Source organism: Taudactylus pleione, unplaced genomic scaffold (assembly GCF_031769625.1).
Source record: "Taudactylus pleione unplaced genomic scaffold, aTauple2 ptg000095l, whole genome shotgun sequence".
In the NCBI taxonomy this organism is placed as follows: Eukaryota; Metazoa; Chordata; class Amphibia; order Anura; family Myobatrachidae; genus Taudactylus; species Taudactylus pleione.
The window spans coordinates 18779860-18799026 of NW_028284497.1; the positions used below are offsets into that span (position 1 = coordinate 18779860).

At 43.5% G+C, this 19167-nt stretch overlaps 1 protein-coding gene across 2 annotated transcripts in view; it reads left to right on the plus strand.

Annotated features, from left to right (window-relative positions):
- Positions 1 to 13301, plus strand: part of AUH (AU RNA binding methylglutaconyl-CoA hydratase) — a 460835-nt gene extending 447534 nt beyond the window's left edge. For both annotated transcript variants that reach the window (XM_088470044.1, XM_088470043.1), the window contains exons 8-10: positions 2191 to 2241; positions 2462 to 2509; positions 12724 to 13301. In XM_088470044.1, the coding sequence (XP_088326170.1) occupies positions 2191 to 2241; positions 2462 to 2509; positions 12724 to 12801 (177 nt within the window). In that variant the 3' untranslated portion in view covers positions 12802 to 13301. The remainder of the gene's footprint in view (positions 1 to 2190; positions 2242 to 2461; positions 2510 to 12723) is intronic.
- Positions 13302 to 19167: the final 5866 nt, after the last annotated feature.

Below are 19167 nucleotides of genomic sequence, written 5' to 3' on the forward strand. Positions count from 1 at the left end.
TACTTTATAAACTCATCTCACAAGAAAAGATGGTCCCAGGATCAAGATTGTCAGGAGGTCTGTAATTCCTATGTGCGGTCCTGACCACTGCCACATTCCCCACCCCTAACTCATTATGTATTGAATGCTCAGATGTTTCTTCATACTTTTTTATGTACTGGAAGCTCTCTAAAGTCTTTTTGTCTTTTATTTCTACACCCATCACTTGAACTTTATGCCAAAATCTTCAGCAATGTGCTTTATGTCCTTTGTTTTCCTATATTGTGGTCTGCCCTCTGAGTTATGTATGTGTCTTCCGTTTATTGGGCTGTGCCTATCTTTCCTTTTCAATGTAAGCTTTACTTTAAACCAAACAAAACAGGCATAAATTGTAAGCAGAATAAGAGGTTGAAAAGGAGGGAGCTGGTGATCAGGATAAATTCTGCTTACCTGCTGGATTCGGGTCTGTCCCTCCCTGCTTCTGTACACACTATTTGGCTAAACTTTAAAGTGATTTTACAAAATGAAGACACTAAACATGGTCTACTCATCATTTACAACGCTCACACCCTATTTTCAATAACCTATGTTTTCCCCCAGGCTACAGTGGAGGAGGTTTTCACCTTGGAGACTATAGGGAGGGCTTAGAATATGTCATATCTTGATCGCAATGAGTAAGAAACCTTTAGACAACACACAGGATCAAAGATGGCATCAGTGATAGTGCTAGGAGAAGAGAACAGGAGAAGAGGGATCAGTCTAAAATTAGGGGCGTAACCAGGAGGGAGGACTGGGAAAGACGGTAGGAGTATTAAATATGCACAAAATAACCTGAGCCTGGACTTGTGATTGTATACTTTATCATAATCTAACCTAATAGAAGAGAGTCATGTTTTCATTTTGCAAGGAATTTATATATGCACTAAAATATAGGAATTGAGTTACACAATATTAAATAGAGGTTAGTGTGGATGTAATAAGATTTTACCATCAATGTCCCCCCATCTGTAGAGGGTCATATAGAAAAATGCTGCAGTGGAATTAACCTAGTATTCACCAGTTCTGGGGAAATATTAGTATATGGAGTTCAGGGTTCTTCATATCAGTCTCTCACAACCTGTGTCAAATGCAACATGTGTCAGATGTAACAGATTTGTCCCACTCCTTTCTTCCATTTTTGTATTCACCTATTTTCCTTGCATGTCATTTTTTTAAATAAAATATCAAGGTTGCGTACATTATTTACTATGTAAACCAGTTTATAATAATATGTACCCTAGATCACATTCTGACAGGTGTTTTCTGACCATGTCCGCATAAATTTATCATGCATAGATAGATATTTACATTAATGAGCAGGAGTACAGGCGTACCTAATAAAGTTGCCTCTGAGCGTGTCTGTCTTCATATTGTACTGTGAAATCATTCAACTATAAAAAATGATTTAAGATAATAAATTATTAGTGATTTTTACTAGTTAATCTGGTATATGTTGCACCAGGAAAAAGTGTGGTCCATATGTAAACAAGGGTCTTCAAACTTTTGTCTATAAGTTCTCACAAGCAGGACACTCTGGGGGCGATTCAATTGTTGCGTGGGCGGTGATAATTAATGAGTGCCCAGTTTTGCAATTCAATTATAGCCTTCTTCACACCCTATTAGACCTAAAGTCCTGGTTAGGACGCCCTAACTGCAGAAATGTCCGTGCCAGCAGCTACCGCGCTTAGACGGAGCAACACTTGAATTGCTCCGCCGGGCGACTTAAAAAATAGCTGCTGGATAAACAATTGAATCGCCCCCTCTGTACTCTCTTTTTACGTCTGTACCTTCTCTATCAACTCTGTATGTTTTTCATTCTGTGTATGATTTGTTTACTGACTGTTAGGTGCTGTAGAGTTATATAGTACTGTAGTTCAAAAATGGGCACTTCAGGTCCAGTTAAAGAAAAGAAGAAAAAAAAAGTACAAGTTAAAAGAAAAAATATCAGCAATCTGCAACTAATTATGCTAAAAACACTTCGGTTTATTAAAGCAAGATAAATTATTTACCTTGATTTAAAAAATATAAGTGTTTATAGTAGTATTTCCAGAGTGTCGCTGTATTTTTGCATATGTATGTTTGTATACACTCACACATAAACTTGATATTTGTGTTTCCAAAAGTCTGTTTTTCTGATGAATAATGCAATTAATTGTTTTGCTTAATTCATAGGGGCCAATTGCAATGAGAATGGCTAAATTAGCAATCAACCAAGGCATTGAAGTAAGTTTTTGATTTGATGTGTGCTGGAATATTATCATATTATCAGGTGACTTGAACAATACCACAACCATGATGTTGCATGTTGGAGAGTGTTTTCTGTATCAGTGTCAGTTTAACATGGAATTTGTATCCAATTTTTATAGTAGTATTCGGGGTGGTTGAATTGCATTTTTAAAGTACACATGCTACTGTAATTCAGAATTATGTTTATTAATTGTAGGTGGATTTGGCAACAGGCTTGGCAATAGAAGAAGCATGCTATGCTCAGGTATGTACTCCTGTGTGACCATATTACATAAGCATGTAACACATGCTGTGTTAGAGTTTTTATTGAAACCCAATAGCGACTGTGTGTTTGGCAAGCACAATAAATAGGTAAAACTAAGCACATAAGTGTATATGACATATGCCTAGAGTAAGCCAGGTCCATATGCTGCCGATGTGGAGTTGTACGCATCTCAAGATATACAGGGCTCAGCATATGGGTGGAGGCTAGGTATGCTTTTTTTCTCTCATAATTATTGTAAACTAGCTGAAGTATCCGGCGTTGCCCGGGTTTAAATCTTCAAGTTATAAAGTTATTTTGTTTCCAAAGTTTTCATTTAAGAAAAAAAAGTTTCTATGTGGAAAAATAATATGTAGCAAGGCCATACTATTGATAGTTGAATAAATTCACGCAGTAAGAGAGGTTTTGTTACCTTACAGTATTTATTGAACCACCCTCATATTCCATGCATTTGGAAAGTATTCACAGCGCTTAACTTTTTCCACATTTTGTTATGTTACAGCCTTATTCCAAAATGGAATAAATTCATTTTTGTCCTCAAAATTCTACACACAATACTGCATAATGACAACTTGTAAAAAGTTTTTTTGAGATTTTTGCAAATTTAATAAAAAAAAAAACCTAAGAAATCACATTTACATAAGTATTCACAGCCTTTGCCATGAAGCTCAAAATTGAGCCCAGGTGCATCTTGTTTCCACTGATCATCCTTGAGATGTTCCTACAGCTAAATTGGAGTCTACCTGTGGTAAATTAATTTTTTTGGACATGATTTTGAAAGGCATACACCTATCTATATAAGGTCCCACACTTGACAGTGCATGTCAGAGCACAAACCAAGCATGAAGTCCAAGGAATTGTCTGTAGACCTCCGAGACAGGCTTGTCTCGAGGCACAAATCTGGGGAAGGGTACAGAAAAATATCTGCTGCTTTGAAGGTCCCAATGAGCACAGTGGCCTCCATCATCCGTAAATGGAAGAAGTTTCGGAACCACCAGGACTCTTTCTAAAGTTGGCCGCCCGTCTAAACTGAGCGATCGATGGGGGAGAGGCGCCCTAGTCAGGGAGGTGACCAAGAACCCGATGGTCACTCTGTTAGAGCTACAGCATTCCTCTGTGGAGAGAGGAAAACCTTCCAGAAGGACAACTATCTCTGCAGCAATCCACCAATCAGGCCTGTATGGTAGAGTGGCCAGACGGAAGCCACTTCGTAGTAAAAAGCACATGGCAGCCCGCCTGAAGTTTGCCAAAATACACTTGAAGGACTCTCAGACCATGATGAGACAAAGATTGAACTCACTGGTGTCAATGCAAGGCATTATGTTTGGAGGAAACCTGGCACTGCTCATCACCAGGCCAATGCCATCCCTACAGTTAAGCATGGTAGTGGCAGCATCAAAGATAGGTGTGCCATGCTTGTGGCATCATATTCAAAAAGACTTGAGGCTGTTTTTGCTGCCAAAGGTGCATCAACAAAGTATTGAGCAAAGGCTGTGAATACTTATATACATGTGATTTCTTAGTTTTTGGGGGGGTTTTTTATAAAATTTTCAAAAATCTCCAAAAAACTTTTTACAGATTGTCATTATGGGGCATCGTGTGTAGAATTTTGAGGACAAAAATTAATTTATTCCATTCTGGATTAAGGCTATAACATAACAAAATGTGGTAAAAGTGAAGCGCTGTGAATACTTTCCGGATGCACTGTAAAGAACATGTAGCTCAGGTACAGTAGGACAGGCACAGCAGGAGTATTGACCAGATGAGTGACATAACAAAATGATGCTGCAGTATGTAGAAGCACCTGCTATTTAGCTGTATGTATGAGCACATGCATCAAAAGAGTGGTGTTCGGTGCAAATGGGCACTTCATGTCAGAATCAACGCGACCGGAAAATGGTTTGGTCCACACTAATTTTATCAGAAAACAAAATATTCATTGTGCAGTATATAAATCAGCTATTCTATCTATTACATGGGGCCATTATTATGATTTTTACATTACCTGACAGTGCCAGTGTCCAAGTGAACAGTATACCAGTGAGGGATAAGCTTCGGCATCCTGGTGGTCTGTATGCCGACGCTTACATTACCGGGTTACCGAAGATATAGTAAGTAGCGGGGTTGGGGGAAGGGTTAGGTTTAGGGGTTAGGCACTAGGGGAAGCGATAGGTTTAGGCACTAAGGGGGGAGGTTTAGGCTGCGGGGAGGTTAGGGTTAGGCACTAGGGTTTAGGGACTGGCACCAGGGAGGGATGGTTAGGGTAGGGAGAGGGTTAGCATACCAACCAACAAGTGTCGGTAAGCTAACCCTGTCGGGATTCCGGCGTCGGGATTCTGACCGCCAGGTTCCAAAGCGCCGGCATCCCATACCCAACCCTACTGGTGGCTGCTCCTGGTCTACTGTTGTGCATAAAAATAATAATATAGAGGATATACAGTAGTTTCATTTAAATAGCTCAGTGAGTTTCAACCTTTTTCAACTTGAGGCACACTACACAAGATTTTAAAATTGCCAAGACACACTATCCAGCGAAGTGGTGTGTGTGACCAATGAAAAAACATATACATTAGCTTCCACATAAAAAAATACACACACATTGGCCTCAACAGGAATAACACATACTACACTGACCTCCTCTGGAATAAAACTCACTACACTGGCCTCCTCAGGAATAAAACTAACTACACTGGCCTCCTCAGGAATAAAACTAACTACACTGGCCTCCTCAGGAATAAAACTCACTAAACTGGCCTCCTCAGGAATAAAACTCACTACACTGGCCTCCTCAGGAATAAAACTAACTACACTGGCCTCCTCAGGAATAAAACTAACTACACTGGCCTCCTCAGGAATAAAACTCACTACACTGGCCTCCCCCGGAATAAAACACACTACACTGGCCTCCTCAGGAATAAAACTCACTACACTGGCCTCCTCAGGAATAAAACTCACTACACTGGCATAAAACTCACTACATTGGCATCCTCAGGAATAAAACTCTCTACACTGGCCTCCTCAGGAATGAAACTCACTACACTGGCCTCCTCAGGAATATAACTCACTACACTGGCCTCCTCACGAATAAAACTCACTACATTGGCATCCTCAGGAATAAAACTCTCTACACTGGCCTCCTCAGGAATAAAACTCACTACACTGGCCTCCTCAGGAATAAAACTCACTACACTGGCCTCCTCAGGAATAAAACTCTCTACACTGGCCATCTCAGGAATAAAACACACTACAGTACAAGTGCGCTGAGCTGACCGCCGCGGCACACTTGACACCGTGGCACAGTGGTTTAAAAACTCTGAATTAGATTAAAAAAATAAATAGATCAATGGAACGAGAGGTAAGATGTGTAATGATTATTTATGTAGGGTTATTTCCTGAGAGACAGTAGAAGCATATGTCAGTGTTCTCCCCAGAATTTTTTTCCAGCCGGCTTGGCATCCAAAAGTAGCCGGGTGGGGACCTTCGCAATTATTCGTGTGCCGGGAAAAGGGGTATCTCCCTTACCAATCCAGCCCGACATGTCTCAGGCTGCTCCCCCACTGTCTCTCAGTCAAAAGTGCCCATTATGCAGTGCCCCCTGTATTTGTGCCCTTTATACAGTGCCCCCTGTAGTTTTCCCCTTTATGCATTGCCCCCTGTAGTTTAGCTTTGCCCTTATGCAGTGCCCCCTGGCTGAAGTAGTGCCCCCTATGTAGTGCCAGCAAACTCACTACACTGGCCTCCTCAGGAATAAAACTAACTACACTGGCCTCAGCAATAAAACTAACTACACTGGCCTCCTCAGGAATAAAACTAACTACACTGGCCTCCTCAAGAATAAAACTCACTACACTGGCCTCCTCAGGAATAAAACTCACTACACTGGCCTCCTCAAGAATAAAACTCACTACACTGGCCTCCTCCGGAATAAAACACACTACACTGGCCTCCTCAGGAATAAAACTCACTACACTGGCCTCCTCAGGAATAAAACTCACTACACTGGCCTCCTCAGGAATAAAACTCACTACACTGGCCTCCTCAGGAATAAAACTCACTACACTGGCCTCCTCAGGAATAAAACTCACTACATTGGCATCCTCAGGAATAAAACTCTCTACGCTGGCCTCCTCAGGAATAAAACTCTCTACACTGGCTTCCTCAGGAATAAAACTCTCTACACTGGCCTCCTCAGGAATAAAACTCTCTACACTGGCTTCCTCAGGAATAAAACTAACTACACTGGCCTCCTCAGGAATAAAACTCACTACACTGGCCCATACTTGCCTACATCCTGGCTGCTTCCTCCGGGAGGAAGCAGCCAGGTCGGTGTAGCAGGGGGCAGGGCCTGTATAGAGGGGCGTGGCCGGGCACTTTACAAGTGTTTAGGTCGGGACTGGGGGTGGAGCCACGCGATAGCGTCATTTAGGCTCCGCCCCACAACAAAATGCCGATATTTCCGGCATGCTATGCGGGGGGTGGGGTTATGATGACGCGATTCAGCGCGAATCGCGTCATCAGCCCCTCCACAGCGGGGGTTTAGCATTACATTGCGGGGGGGACTGGAAAAGTCGGGAGGCCTGCCTACTTTTCCAGGGGGCCGGGAGCGGCACCCGATTTTCGGGAGGCTCCCGGCCAAATCGGGAGAGTAGGCATGTATGCACTGGCCTCCTCCAGAGTAAAACACACTACACTGGCCTCCTCAGGAATAAAACTCACTACACTGGCCTCCTCAGGATAAAACTCACTACACTGGCCTCCTCAGGATTAAAACTCTCTACACTGGCCTCCTCAAGAATAAAACTCACTACACTGGCCTCCTCAGGAATAAAACTCACTACACTGGCCTCCTCAAGAATAAAACTAACTACACTGGCCTCCTCCGGAATAAAACACACTACACTGGCCTCCTCAGGAATAAAACTCACTACACTGGCCTCCTCAGGAATAAAACTCACTACACTGGCCTCCTTAGGAATAAAACTCTCTACACTGGCCTCCTCAGGAACAAAACACACTACAGTACAAGTGCGCTGAGCTGACCACCGCGGCAGACTTGATACCGTGGCACAGTGGTTTAAAAACTCTGAACTAGATTAAAAAAATAAATAGATCAATGGAACAAGAGGTAAGATGTGTAATGATTATTTATGTAGGGTTATTTCCTGAGAGACAGTAGAAGCATATGTCAGTGTTCTCCCCAGAAATTTTTTCCAGCCGGCTTGGCATCCAAAAGTAGCCGGGTGGCGACCTTCGCAATTATGTGTGTGCCGGGAAAAGGGGTATCTCCCTTACCAATCCAGCCCGACATGTCTCAGGCTGCTCCCCCACTGGCTCTCAGTCAAAAGTGCCCATTATGCAGTGCCCCCTGTATTTGTGCCCTTTATACAGTGCCCCCTGTAGTTTTCCCCTTTATGCATTGCCCCCTGTAGTTTAGCTTTGCCCTTATGCAGTGCCCCCTGGCTGAAGTAGTGCCCCTATGTAGTGCCAGCAGACTGGTCCCTTATGTAGTGCCCCCAGGCTTAAATAGTGCCCCCAGACTGGACTCTTATGCAGTGCCCCCAGGTTTAAAGTGTCCCTGATGCAGTGCCCCCAGGCTGGCCCCTTTATGCAGTGCCCCCAGGCTTAAATAGTGCCCCCAGACTGGCCCCTTTATGCAGTGCCCCCAGGCTTAAATAGTGCCCCCAGACTGGCCCCTTTATGCAGTGCCCCCAGGCTGGCCCTTTTATGCAGTGCCCCCAGGTTTAAAGTGTCCCTTATGTACTGCCGCCAGACTGGTCCTGGCCCCAGCCCAGCATTTACCTTTACTTGCTGGCCTCTCCCGCTCATGCTGCATCACGCTGACTGGATCTAACTAGATCCAGCAGGCGCGCGGGGCAGGCTCCTCACGTTGCGGAGTGCATCACTGGGAACGCTGGCCTCTGAAGCGATCGGAGGCTTCTTTAGCCTCCGATCACTTCAGAGGCCAACATTCCACAGTGGGGGTTAGCGGGGGTCAGCGGGGGATGCACCCGCAGAAAACTGCCTGGGGAGAACACTGTATGTAATTATGTGCATTGCATCCACTTTTCATACAGGCGAAGTACAGTATGTACAAATACACACAATAATGTTGTAATTTGTAATTTGAGTACAATGAAACTGTATATAATCCTAATAATGTTTTAACTGTAAAGCAAAATTAAAAGAAAATGTCAGTTTGTTTTCCAATCTCAAGTTCATTCCATTTAATTTCATTCTGACCCATAATAGAAGTCCGTATCATGAATAAAGCAAAATTAAGTGTTATTCTCTTTTCCAGAATTGTACATATTTTACATACTGGATGGTAGGATTTGACATATTCAAATTTGATTATATGCAGTATTTAATTGCTTTATTTGTTGTTTGTTTATTTCTTTCATGGGAAGGAGTTATTGTTTTTGTAATGTGAAACCTCCCACACAAAAATCAGCAAATGGTGTTTATGCAAGTTAGATAAATTTAGGATTCCTAAATGGCCACACATTCATTTGAGCATTAATTTCAGGCTTCTCACCATATGCATTGCTGTTGTTTACAGCTCTAAAATATGTGCAGTTTTATCATGGATGGCATTTTATTTCATTTTTTGCAGCTTGTCATTTTGTTAGCAGTCAGTCAAAGTGGTGCTCAGAGACACTTGCATTATTAAAGATCTTGTTTTTGACAGAAGTGTGGAGCATACAAATTTGTGTGTCCATCTACTTTGGTGACACTTTTCGATATATACAATAATATGGCTCTGTTTGTGACAGCCCTGGAAAAAGTATATGTACACTGTTGTCACTGTGTTTGAACTGTATATCAAAGACAAAACACTACTTGATACAAACAAGTAGGCAGTCAATAGAGTGGCTATATCACTATCCACTGTAATTGAGCTGACAAGCCAAATCTGTAGGAATTGGTATTGTCGACTTATATCAAAGACAACAGTAAGGTCTCCTGAACCCTGTGTTGGGTCTGTAGTTTTTCAACTGAGAAAGTGAGATGTCAGCACACTTAGGCCCTGATTCAGAGCCGGACGCTCTGACCAGAGCGCTCGCTCTGAATCAGGGCCCACCTCCATAATTATGGAGCGTCCTCCTGGACGCTCGTATAGCTGTGGGTCACCACCCACAGCCTATACGAGCGTGCAGGATGATGGTCGCGATGGTCTTGCCCATCGCAACCATCGCCAGTAGCGAACAGAAGCCTGCGGTTGAGTTTTTCAACCGCAAGCCCTGGGGTGATTTTGGCTCTATCAGAGCCAAAACCACTCCCACTGACATCACTAGTGATGTCAGTGGGGCCGGCTTCTGACGGTAGGCGTTCCCTTGGGAACGCCTCCGTCTGGCAGGCACGCCCCCGGCACGCCCACCAAAGAGGGCGTGCTGTCAATTAACATCGACAGCACGCCCCCTTTGATCAGACACAACGAGCGAAGGAAAGTCCTTCGCTCGTCGCGTCTCGCGCATGCGCACCATCGACCCACTTGCGAGCGGACAGCCGCTCGCGAGTGGGTCTGAGTCAGGCCCTTAATGTTCTATGTACTGTACTAAGCCTTGGAGAGAGATAAAATGGATGGAGATAAAGTACCAACCAATCAGCTCCCAACTGTAACTTTACAGACTGTTTGAAAAATGACAGCTAGGAGCTGATTGGTTGGTACTTTATCTCCATCCACTTTATCTCTTTCCAAGGCTTAGTACATCTACTGGTTAGTCACATTAAGGAGGAAGTGTGTTGTGGAGCAATGTTTTTGAGTTGAACAGGTCATTGATTTGCCAAGAACAGTATAATATATTTGTATATTACTACAAATTCTCTATCAAAGACATAGGCAAAGTATTTACTAAGAAATGACACAGGGGGAGAGGTAAATAACCTCCCTCTTCTTCACAATAGTTTGCTCACTATTCGCATCAATAATGTACAACTTCCTGGAACCAATAACCATCTAAGAAGAGGGTGTAGTCCTCTTACTCTGGAGTTGTAGCATCATAAAAGTGTCAGTGTATTATTTTAAATTTGATCACCACTTGCTAGAAAGGCATGCTGGGACTTATAGTTAAACTAAGACATAACAGCCTCTGTATACCAACTATGTATTCGGGGCCTGATTCAGAGCCGGACGCTATTTGCGGACGGTCATTCAGGAAAAGGGGGTGGCTATTCAAATGAACCGTTCGCTCATTGCGGTCTGTTGACGCCTCCATGTCTGAACGAGCGAACAAAACTTGCGGTCGTTTTTTGGATAACTACGCCCCCTGGCTGCTCGCATCCTACGTCATGTCCGCTATTTATCAGATTAATCGAGTACATCGACCAGCGTATGAACTGCTCGATATTCTTGTGGTTGATTTTTCCTACCACAATCTTGCAAGCAGTTCTGACTATAAAATAACCCAGTGACGTGGTCAGTGACGCTGCTGTATTAATTATGCACACCCATAAAACGCCCGTTTTGACCTTTAAGCACGCCTGCGTTCGGATCTCCACTCCCCGTTTTCAAGCACCTTCCCCTGTTACCACCCACATACGCCTCCTCCTGTCGCTCAAAATAGCAGGCATTCGCTATTTAGCGAACAAACAATTTTCGGCCGCACTGACTGGTTCGCGCATGCGTATTACGATCCGTACGCATGCGCAGTTGGGCAAACATCGCTCGGAACGAACGGCTCTGAATCAGGCCCTCTGTTTGTACAGGTAACATACAGACTAACCCACAACCATACACAGTGGTAATATGAATACATCATAAGTGATACCATGGAATATTGTGAATTTACATATATTAGAAAATGTATACAGGTATTTCTGTGCTATCTTGTGCTTAGTGGCTGGGTTTATATTTCAGATATTTCCGATTGTGTTTAGCAAAGGGACAGTGGCCCTGATTCAGAGCCGGACTCTCTGACAGAGCACTCGCTCTGAATCAGGGCCGTCCCTCCTCCTTTTTGGAGCGGCCTCCTGGCCGCTCGCATAACTGTGGGTGACCACCCACAGCTATAGCGAGCGGCCATAATGATGGTTGCGATGGTCAAGACCATAGCGACCATCGGGCTTGCAACGAGACCCTGCGGTAGGGTCTTGCTGCCGCAAGCCCTGGAGTGCTTTTGGCTCTATCAGAGCCAAAAGCACTCCCACTGACATCACTAGTGATGTCAGTGGGGCCGGCCCCAGACGGTAGGCGTTCCCATGGGAACGCCTCCGTCTGGGCAGCCACGCCCACCAAAGGGGGCGTGCTGTCAATCACCATCGACAGCACGCCCCCTTTGGTGCGAGACCCATAACGACGGCTTGGCCGTCGTTATTCGGATCTCGCGCATGCGCACGACGGAGCCGCTTCCGTCGTGCGCATGCGCACTTGGGCAACATCAACCCACTTGCGAGCGGGTCTGAATCAGGCCCTCTGTTCACAATCAAATCAGGATATTTTGAGTTCCAAATCCCTGCAGTTGTACTGTTTTACAGACTGTCCTGCCTGATGGGGTTACAGGAAATGCTTACACTGCTACACAAATATTTACGTGGGGCTGTGCCTTAGGCTTCACCTTATTTCAGTAGGATCAATCCTTACCTCTTTGAGGGCCTGATTCAGACCCGCTCGCGAGCGCTGAGCGCTCGCAAGCCGGTCGATGGTGCCCTAGTGCGGGCACCAAAGGGGGCGTGCTGTCGATGTTGATTGACAGCACGCCCCCTTTGGTGGGCGTGCCGGGGCGTGGCTGCCAGACGGAGGCGTTCCCATGGGAACGGCTACCGTCTTGGTCCGGCCCCACTGACATCACTAGTGATGTCAGTGGGAGTGATTTGGGCTCTGATAGAGCCAAAATCACTCCAGGGCTTGCGGTCACCGAGACCCTACCGCAGGGTCTCGTCGCAAGCCCGATGGTCTTGACCATCGCGACCATCTTTTTGGCCGCTCGCATATGCTGTGGGTGGTCACCCACAGCTATGCGAGCGGCCAAGAGGCCGCTCCAAGTTTAGGTAGGAGGGCCCTGATTCAGAGCGAGCGCTCTGGTCAGAGCGTCCGGCTCTGAATCAGACCCTGAGTTAGATTGTGTATTTAAGGTAACATACATTAAAGTATATTATACAATACCAGCATGTATATATGTATAAGGAGGGGGGGTGCGTTGTACTCCTCTTTTTGCCACTCCATTAAAAAAAGTGTTTCTACTGTTTTCTGTCTACAGGTAATCCCAACAAAGGATAGGATTGAAGGCTTACTAGCATTTAAAGAAAAAAGACCTCCACATTACAAGGGAGAATAAGGAAACACTGCAATGCCTTTCCTGAGAATGCAGTAGAAAAGAAATGTTTTGGGCACCGTCTTTCTATGCCTTGTCTCAGTACATTTCCCAACCATGGAAATTGAATTAAATGTAAAAAAACATTACGGCATCTGGAATGTGCCCATACATGCATCTGATGCAAGTATGTGTTTCAGATCACTTTCATAGTTTCCGATGGTGCTTGTGCCTACATGCACTGTCACTCACAGTTACCTGAGCTGTTAGAACCTCCAGTGTAATAGCAAACACCTGTAATCTCCAGGGCTGCACACAGAGGCAAACCTATGTTTGTTTATTTTTTGCTTCAACAGCATTGTATGTTATAAACACTGTATAGATTGTTAAAGTAATGTGAAATAAAGCCATAGAAATTATTCACAATATCAATTAAATATGTCAGCAAACCAAACTGCAAGAAAACATTTTCAGAAAATATCAGACGGAATGTATGAAATCAATAAAGCTGTACTGCAACCATATATGTCGGGAAGTGATGACTCTGTGGATTACATAATCTTATAGTCAGTGTTGTATATTACAGTGTGTGTTGGGAATGTGTGAGACAAGCAGCCACATTGGGAGATGATCGTGCTTTCTCACAGTAAGCATGTATGAGCTAGCCTAATTGTAATTATAATTTATTGTGTGTGGTAATATCTGACATGAACTATGACTGAATGGTATAAAGAGCATGGAAAAGAGAATTCCACTTTAAAGGTAGAAGTCAATTGATTTGTTGATAGACTACAGTACATGCCCTTTCTCTTTAGCTGCCTTAGGGGGGATATGTTATACAGTATATCATTCCCTGTCTTTGTATCCTCATTGGCAGCAACACCGCTTTGTTTCTCAGCAATACAAATTGTGTACAACTTATTGTTATATTTGTAAATAGTATTGCAGACAGGGGCCGCTTGGTATACTTTACCTTCAGATTCCAAGTAGAGCACATTTCTTTATCAGACTTTTTCATAAATGAAATGACCAAAAATTCATTTTTTATTGATGAGGTGAAAAGATTACAGGGAAAAAAGTATTCTAATAAATTAGGCTTCATACAGAATGACACTTGTTACTTCACTTCCAAAGACCACCCGATGTTCACAGTGAGCCCCCGTGTATCCAGAGAGCTTTCACCATAGCAATTAATGAGCATAATATAGTGTTCAATCTAGCACTCTGCACCTGTCACAACCAGTGTGTCACGCTCTGCTCTGGTGCTTCTAGCACACACTGGTCTGTATCTCAGCAGTTTGTTGCATCAGCTGAGTGTGCACAAGCACCAGAGCAGAGAGCGACACCCCAGGCAGGAAAGAGGAACTGCACGGGTTGTGACAGGTGCAGGGTACTAGAATGAACACTAGTAATATTACTGTGTGCGTTTCATACATGTTTAAAGCCATCTCTCAAAACTTAAAAGGACCCATATGTACAAGAACTTAGTGAGACAATGGCGATATATTGTCATTGGTGTTTCATAATATATAAAGGATTTGCACAATCATAATTATAAATGTATACATTTCTGCTAATGGCGATTCACATTGAAAAGTTTCTCCCTCTTCAGTAATCAAGTACTTATGTCAGAATGTAGAAACAGTGTAGTGCATTATACTTAGATTATATCTTTATATAGAGGTAACTAAAGTTTGCTTTAGAATGAAGTGTCGAGACTGAAGATTGAAATTTGTCATCACACATTAATAGGTTACCATTGCCAATCTATTCTAGCTCTTATAGGGGCCTATTCATCATCACTTAATTTCTACAAAAGCAGATAAAAATGAACATTTTCACCTGCAATTGTAGAAAATAAGTTATCGGGCCATTCATCAAGAGGGTAAAGCAGGGGATATCACAGATATCACCTGCTTACCTTCCTCTCGCGGCATGGGCCACTGTCCGCATATACTGGTATGGGGACAGAATTTATCAAGCTCCGAAAATACAATATTTTCGGAGCTAGCATGCGTGAGCAATCACCATCTTCAGATGACGAGTGCTTCCACTCCAGCTCGCAACCCGTTCCTTCTCTATGGAATAAGTCCCAGGTTGCGAAGAGGGATCCTTTCAAATCTTTCCGCCAGACGTCGGGGCTCTTGAGCGCATGCTTGACCTCTAGGTCGCGATTCACTTCTCCAAAAGGAGCAGTGAAACACTTCGGGGAAACAGCTGATTTTCGGATCAGCTGTCTCCACGTCGGAGTAATTATGAATTGCTCCGGCACTCACATCGACTTAGAATGGTAATTATTGGGGTCCGACCCAGATTATTAACATTATGAATAGACTCCTTTATCACTACAGTGCTATAGTGGGTTATATGTGAAACTATAAAATACTATACAATCCATAGAGGCTTTAAAACAATATATTATTTATATATATTTTTTTAAAAACAAGGTGTATCTGTACCCAGTGTTATATCATTAAAAATTTAATTCAATATATAATATTGTCTGAGGCACATACTCCTTTGAGATCACATCACTCACAGAGGGTTAAGTGCTAGCATTTCAAGAAAATCCATAATTTCATTATTTATATTTATATAATTTCTATAGTTCATTAGGTCTAGCATTGCTGTAATCTATATGTTGGTTATTCCTTTTGAAACCTGGGGGTATTTTTCTGTTATCATTCGGCAAAATAGTACGTTTGAAAGCTTTGTGTTTAGAAAGCTTTATTGAGTAGCTTATTTTGAAAAGAAATAGATATTATTTAATACAAAATTGTACAATGATACAGTTTTGTGTAAAACTCAGACAGATGATTATGCTATTCTAGTAAATCTTCCATGCAGACTTCTAAAGTCCCAGAAATGTGTTTTGCTAATAGAAATCAATAGCTCTGACCTTCCCCTTGTGATATCGTCATGCCCAAGATGCTGGACATCCTTATGGAAATCTACTGTACCAGTCCTGAGACAGCATAGTCCACATACAGAGGATACTTTTCTTGGCTGTCCTAATTCATTTTAGAGGTGACCACTCATGAAAGCACTGACCAGCTTCCTTTGTTGTAATCCTTGGAATGGTTTGGACACCAGTTAGTTACACTAATAAGCCTACATCTTTTAAAATCTATTATTATCTTTACAGTATCTTTTATTTATATGGCACCCCAAGGTATCTGCAGCACTGTACAGATATTAACTAACACAATTATGCGTCTAATCCAGCAAGTTGGGAAAATTAAATTCATATAAACAGGAATCACGATCCAATCAGGAGAGAGTGTACAGTAGTTGTGATAGAGGTGTTTTTAGAAATAAAGATGAAAACAAAAATCACATGTTTAGTAGGTATCAACTCTTAATACCTACTACACGTGTTTTCTTTATTTTGAAGAACGCCTATATCTATCACAACTGCACACTTCCTGATTGGATCGTAATTCCTGTTTATGTGAATTGAATTTTCCAAACAAGTAGTCAGACAGATAGAATCAGACTCACTGGTGGGAGACAGGGTAATAAATGTGCACCAATGGCAGGGATAATACTAGGAGGAGAGAATGAGGGAGGAGAGATCAGTCCCTCTGATCTTACAATCTAACAGGGAGGGTTGGGAAAGAGTAGGAAAGTAGGTGGTTGATCAGACGGCCTGACTTTGACTTAAGGACTCATTTGGAGGTCAGAATGCTGGCAGAAGGTCTGTGGGAGGGAGTTCAAGAGTAGTGGGGTAGCACAGATAAAATCTTAGATGGGGAGTGAGAAGGTGTCACCAGAGCAGAGGTGAGGTGACATTTAGGGGAGAAGTAGAGATGGTGGGAAAAAGTTAAATTACAGAAATCACATTGAAGATGTAGGAGAGGGGACAGCGATTAACAGTTTTATATGTGAGGGTGGGAAGTTTAACTTAAGTCCTGCGGTGGATGGGGAACCAGTGACTGACACTGAGTGCCAGTAGAGTTACATGAGATAGTTGGAAGCATTAAGGATATATTTAAGTGGCAAGTGGCTGGAGAGAGGAGGGCCAGATAAGAAGAGGTGAAGTAGTCTAGGCAGGAAATGTCAAGTGTGCACATAATATTTTTGATAGATATTAAGAAAGTAGAAGTGGCAATATTATGAGATAGATCATATGTGGGGAGTACAGCAGAGAAAGGAATGAAGAATGGTGCCCCCGATAGTGAATTTGCAGTACAGAGGATATAATGGTGTTTCCAACAGATACAGACAGGAGGGTAGATGAGGGGGCCCTGGACTGGGGTAAAACAATAAGTTTGGTTTTGGGTATACTGAGTTTGAGAAGTGCTGGAACTTCAAGGAGTATACGACAGAGAGACAGAGGCACAAGAGATGACCAGTGAGGGTTACATTTAAATTCAGTTTAAATTTGTGTGTTATCAGAGGACCGAACGAGCTAATGAGATCTACTAGCAAGGATATGAAAAGGGGAAAGGGAAGAGGCCAAGAAACAGACATTTTGGTTACACAGACCTGTAGAGGGCAGCAGATGGAGTCAGATGAAGAGACAGAGAATGAGCGCTTAATGAGGTAAGAGGTCGATCATGAGATGGTCCGAATGTGGTCAAGTTCTGAATGTCAATTGATTGCAAATGAAATGCAATACAACTACATGTAGGCCTTAATGCGTTCACATTGCACCACCCCACTTCCGTACATGAGAGCAGCCGTCAACATTATCATCAGCGCTACCCCATGCTAGGTGCAAATGATATAACTAAAATAGGTGTTCCCACGGCATAAGAAGAACTCAGAATGTGGTGTAACTCTGACTACATACCCACAATACTCTCACAAGACTGTTCGCTTCCATGCGTACGGCCAGTCGCCATCCGGAAATAATGCGCTTTTCAAGGATGGAGAGAAACGTCCATGATGTGTTCAACTCAGAATCACTCGGATTTATAATCCTATTCTCTTAGATTGTAAACTCTCATGAGTAGGACCCTGCACCTCTTGCTTGCTCTCTGAACTCCAATGCGCTCAGAGTCAGCAACTCAGATTCTTTCTGTCTGCTCTTCATTGAGCGATACCAGGAGCTCTTTACAAATGTCTCACTGCCTGGCTAAAGTCATGACATCAGGCAAGTTGGCAGGGCCGTAGCTAGGGTGGTGCGGCCGGTGCCACTGCACAGAGTACCACTGTCCCGAGGGCGGAGCTGACCGCCTACCACATTCTGACATGACACATGCCAGCAGCCTTGCCACTGCAAAACAATCACGGACCGGCGGCCAATCAAAAACAAGCGGTGGTCTTTCAAATTTGGTACCAGCGACTAGCCAATCATGGCTTGCGGACCAGCAGCCAATCAGAAGCAGCCACGTGGCTGCTTCTGATTGGCAGCTGGTTTGCACCCAATCAGAAGCAGCCACGCGGTTGGTTTAAACTGCTGCCGCATCTGCCCTCATGTATTGGGTCCCAGCGCTGATGAAAGATGTGTCCCTGCCGAGCCGCCGCAGAGAGCCCAACACCAGCGGGAAGTGGAGGAGGAGAAGCAGCTGGTCTTGGCAAGATGTGCCCCTGCTTTGTGTTCATCTGCCCATGGAGAGCCCACTGCCAGCCAGTTGGACTGGGAAGGGTAGAAGCAGCCTGTCAGTGTGGACAACAAACATGAACTGAGAGGTACTGGGGGTGAGGAAGTGTGAGGTGCAGGGAGTGAGAGGGAAGAAGGTAGTGTCAGGTTCAAGGGGTGTTAGAGAAAAGTAAGCTGTGAGGTGCAGGGGGGGAGGGATGTAGGTAGTGAGAGGTGTCGGGGGCGGAAGTAAAGGCTAATTCTCTTGAGAAGGTATCCCAGAAGTAAAAGTAGATTGAGTTTTTGCTAGTGATTTTTTTTCTAGGTAGTCAGTTGAGGTTGGGGGGGGGGCACCAATGCTCTCTCTCGCACAGGGCACCAATATGTCTAGTTATGGCTCTGCAAGTTGCTATATGTAAATGAGGGAAGGTAGTTATGGCTCTGCAAGTTGCTATATGTAAATGGGGAAGGGGATACTGGGAGAACTTCTGCACTTGTAGGTATCTCTAAAAATTCATATGTAACCCCAAATTATTACTTATGACATATAGGGCCGGATTCAATTAGCGCCGATAATTCGATAATTTATTGCCAACGATATTATCGCCCGTTTTTGCGCAATATTATCGCCTATTCCGGCAACGCGCACTCTCATTTTTCACCAAAACTATTGTACAACAGGCGAAAACATATAATTTTTCATGGTGAAACAGGCAAAAATTTCTCCACATTTAGGGAAATCAGTCAATGATTTCAATGAACCCCCAAAAAAGGCTGACATAGGAAATCAATATAGAAGTGTATTAAATGGCGTAATAAAAGTATTTTGGGTTCTTAAATTGGGTCCTTTGGCTGTTATCTGC